The 4,298-nt window shown below is 39.0% G+C and overlaps 1 protein-coding gene across 1 annotated transcript; it reads left to right on the forward strand.

Annotated features, from left to right (window-relative positions):
• Positions 1-2,126: 2,126 nt before the first annotated feature.
• On the forward strand, positions 2,127-4,022 carry LOC147607811 (large ribosomal subunit protein uL29z-like). The gene is made up of 4 exons (XM_086789905.1): positions 2,127-2,259; positions 2,818-2,953; positions 3,452-3,608; positions 3,752-4,022. Exons 1-4 carry the CDS (start codon positions 2,256-2,258, stop codon positions 3,824-3,826), a joined length of 372 nt encoding a protein of 123 aa, XP_086646031.1. The 5' UTR covers positions 2,127-2,255; the 3' UTR covers positions 3,827-4,022.
• Positions 4,023-4,298: the final 276 nt, after the last annotated feature.

Genomic DNA, 4,298 nt, shown 5'->3' on the forward strand with positions numbered 1-4,298 from the left:
AACATGGGTGGTGGTTACCCTCCTTACTGCTTTTAAAGATGAATGCTCCTATCATGCTCCTCCATAATTTGGATCCTCGGTGGGGACTTTGTAACGATACTAGACTGATATGTAAGAAATTTCACTCAAAGGTGATAGAAACATAAATTATTACAGGTACAAACATTGGAGACATGGTCTTCATTCCGAGGATAACATTCATTCCATCAATGCTTCAGTTGCCTTTTGATACGAGAAGGATACAATTTCCTGTGAGGCTAGCTTTTGGTATGTTAGTAAATAAGTCCCAAGGTCAAACATTGAGTGTGTTGAGACTTTATTTGACCATACAAGTATTCACGCATGGATAATTGTATGTTGCTATGTCATGTGTTAGATCATCAGAGATGCAGTGAAAGTGTGTGTAAAAGATACCATGGACCATGTAAGCAACAATGAAGGTAGAAATGAAGTCTACACAGCTAATGTTGTCTACAAAGAGGTACTGCAAATGGCATCTAGAAGAATGTAAATGTAATGTATGCCCATAAGGTAACCTACAAATGCTAGAGACTACATTCGTGGCTATCGTTGTATTAATCAAGTAAACATTTGGAAGGAGAATGTTCGCAAAGATGTGGAATGTACAATCTATGTTGTCTTTCAATAAGTATGCATGCTTTCAAGTTGATTGATGTTTCTTTTAGATTGACATTTTTTTTTTGGTGATGCAAAGACACGAAGATAAATAGGAGTTAGATTGCAAAATTCCTTTAACTTATCTCCCACGCTGGTGTTTCCATTGTCGGTAATATTGAATTGATATATATACTTACATTGTCTGGAATAAATAGTTGACATTGAGGTAAAGCCACCATACAGATCTAGAAGTATGGAGTGCCTCATTCATTGCTGAAGGGGTGGTTCAAAATTTTGAGATGGCTATTGTTTTTATAACATTTAAATAAGAAAATGTTTTGCTTTTGACTTGCTTTCCTTTACTGTGGCATTATTAATTTTTCTTGCTTTAGTTTGAAATACTTAACACCTAGAGAGAGAGAGAGAGAGAGAGAGAGAGAGAGAGAGAGAGAGAGAGAGAGAGAGAGAGAGAGAGAGAGAGACTTACCTCATAATCGTGCATAAATGATTAGTGGAGGTATTGTTGTATTTGATATCACAGGTAATACTACATAGGATGGATGTGGTAAGGAGATTATTTTCATTTATTTATGGCGAGATGGACAAGATGTAGGCTATCAGAAGCCTAACATGATAGATATTCCGTGCATAGGCACTGGACTGTACATGATTTTTCGATTTGGCGTTTATAAGCCTGTTCAAACGCTATTCGTCTCAAATGTTAATCCACTAAATGAGTTTTGTAAGGTTTTATCTTTTAGCTTTTTTTCTCTCTTTAAAATTATATCTTGCCAGCCAATGTTATTGTCTTATATATATTTTTTGGCAAGCGAAGAGCATAGGCTTCCAAGGAGAGATAATCCAGTCGCTCGAAGATTGTTTTAATGGTTTGCGCATGTGTGTTTGGTTATCCCCACTACCCTAGGTTGGAATGTTAGATACATATGTATGCCAATTTTGGTGCTTATTCAAAGAAAACTAAGTGTTTTGGGAGCTTTGATATTGTGACAAGCATGGTGTGGATATATATATGTAGGTCGTTAAGTTGTTTTTTTGAGCTACATTGCAACTAATATACCTTAAAATTTTGTAGATTTTATAAAATTTACGAGTAAAAATGAGAATCTTGTAGGTTCATTACATGTAGTTCGCAAGTCTTCTATGAACAAGGTTGATAGCTCAAATCTTTTAAGGTTTAGCTTAGAGAATTAGATTAACTCATAATAAGAGGTCATTTATTTGCCTGTTGTATAACCTTTCCTAGCTACATGGAGCTCCATTCAGTTTGTTCGAACCATGGGCAATCCTTCTGTCGCGTAAAGCACACGTCTAACATGGCAACATGTGCATCATAAATGGTCCAACCCCTTTGTCTACGCTATGCGTGACGCTTGTGGTGAGAATGGTGAATCATGCCTAACTGCAGAAACTAGTGCTATGAAAAATTATTTATGTCCTTTTTACATAAAATTTTAAAAGAATTTGAGCCTTAATGGGCGACCGGTGTAAACTGGCCCAGCCGGTGGTCATACTCTTCTTACAACAGGGCACGCTCAAACCCTAACTCTCTCAATAGCAAGTTTCGGAAATCTGCTGTGCCGTTATCATTAGACTCTGCAGCTCGCCATCGCTTCGCTATGGGTAATCCAGTTTTCCTCTCTCTCTTTTTTCCTCCTGTAAATTATAAGGGATTTTCTGGTCTTTGAGTTGTCAAGTTTTTTTCTGCATCATAAATCCTTAGGGTTTCCTTATTAGGGCTCCGCGCATGTTTTCTTGCATCTCGATCGGTTAGGATTTTCCGCAGCATGGGTTTTTAGGGTTTCTTGTATCTTGAGATGTAGGCTTGCTTGCTTGCTTGCTTAATCAGTTGGGTTTTTTTACTGCATCTTGATCTGTCAGGGTTTTCTGCCACTGAATGCTCTTTTACCTTCACGGCATTGCTATCGATCTTTGGTTCTGTTGCACTTCACAATTTAAGGTTCTGGTCTTCTCCTTTGCTTTATCTGCATATCCGTGAGGGTTCCCTGCTGCTCGACAGTTACCAAGGGCTTTCGTATTTACTTCTAGGGTTTGTTGTATGTGTACTTAGCTTTCATATGACCTCCGAAGGGCTGCATTTGTGGTGTCTTTGGCAAGAAGTTGTCATTGTTTTCTAGAGTTTAACGTAACGGTTGTCTGCGTAACTTATATCTGCTTCAGCCAAGATCAAGGTCCACGAGTTGCGGGCGAAGAGCAAAGCTGAGCTGCAGGTGAAGCTCAAGGAGCTGAAGGCAGAGCTGGCGCTTTTGAGAGTTGCAAAGGTCACTGGTGGTGCGCCCAACAAGCTGTCAAAAATGTGAGCACCTGCTTGCCGGAGCTCAACCTATATCTGATTTGTTAACTGGGAACATGCTAAGAAAATATTCGTGTGGTGCTTACGGGTTTTTTATGCAGAGAGGCCTTCAAATGTTATTGAGCATAGGATATCGTCTAGAGGAAAGGGTATGGAGTATAGGGTGTGTAGGGATGGGTCTCTTGGCTGAAAGTGAAAGATAATGGCATCGGAAATCGTTGAATGTGACAATCGTTTGGAGATGTGGTCTGTAGGAGTTTGTGAGCTTGGTTATGCTTATGTTTCAAAAGACTTAGAATGGTTATGGAGAATAGGATGGGTGGGATGGATTTCTACATCTACCCAGGTTTGTTTACGTATATGGATAGGAGAGATTTTGAGTGATTATAGAGTGATGGATGTGTGGAAGCATATCTCTAGGCTTACCGTAATTAGTTTTTGAGAATTTTAATCAGATCTGCTTATAGGAGTGTCTCTGCTAAGTTAATAGTTGTTTTGCAGCAAGGTTGTCAGGCTTTCCATAGCACAGGTGTTGACAGTGCTTTCGCAAACCCAGAAAGCTGCCCTTCGTGCGGCCTACAAGAAGTCCAAGTTGCTACCTTTGGACCTGCGCCCCAAGAAGACCCGTGCTATCAGGCGGCGACTAACGAAGCACCAGGTAATAACCTTTACTTCTTCAAGCTTGATTTTTCTTGCACTTTTTTATAAAGATCAGCATTTCTGGTGACTGCTTGGATTTTGTTTCAAAAAAAGCTATTTTTTAATACATAGATTTTACATTTATATCTTGGGAATTTTCAGACTAACATGAAGACAGAGAAGCAGAAGAAAAAAGAAACCTATTTTCCCAAAAGGAAATATGCATTGAAGGCATGAATTTCCCGGATGTGAGAGCTGTGTTCTTTTTTTGAGGAAACCATGATCGGCTAGTGAAGGACCGGTAGTTGTATGGCCTTTTTTAATGAATGAGTTAGAACTTTGTAACACATATGGGCCTTATTGTGCTACAGTTTAGAATGTGTACGTCCTGTCTTATTTCAACTTCATCTGATCCAACTCTTGGTATGATATTGCCTTCTTGTCTTATCGTCTTGGAAGGGGTGTTCAATTGTCTTGCTTGACAGTCAGGTTAATACCATCTGGTCGGTTTATATCTCTAATTTCTGTATTTCATAAGATCAGCATCCATGTCGGTATTGAATTTGAGCAGCTTAAATCTTTAGGCCTGTCTTGGAAATTCCTCAGTGATACTTAGAGCCAATGGAATGTTTTGACTGACAAATGGAAGTAGTACTTGATTTTGTGTTGTGGCCAGTGGATCTGTTCTTGACGCTAGTAAAATCTGTAG

The sequence above is a fragment of the Cibotium barometz genome, chromosome 54 (assembly GCF_041138505.1).
Source record: "Cibotium barometz isolate CiBa-2024 chromosome 54, ASM4113850v1, whole genome shotgun sequence".
In the NCBI taxonomy this organism is placed as follows: Eukaryota; Viridiplantae; Streptophyta; class Polypodiopsida; order Cyatheales; family Cibotiaceae; genus Cibotium; species Cibotium barometz.

What these genes read in the sequence shown, in the direction of transcription:
- LOC147607811 (XM_086789905.1), top strand. An exon ending in CCCAACAAGCTGTCAAAAAT is followed by an intron (nt 2,954 to 3,451) that starts GTGAGCACCTGC and finishes GTTGTTTTGCAG; the next exon opens with CAAGGTTGTCAGGCTTTCCA. An exon ending in GGCGACTAACGAAGCACCAG is followed by an intron (nt 3,609 to 3,751) that starts GTAATAACCTTT and finishes GGGAATTTTCAG; the next exon opens with ACTAACATGAAGACAGAGAA.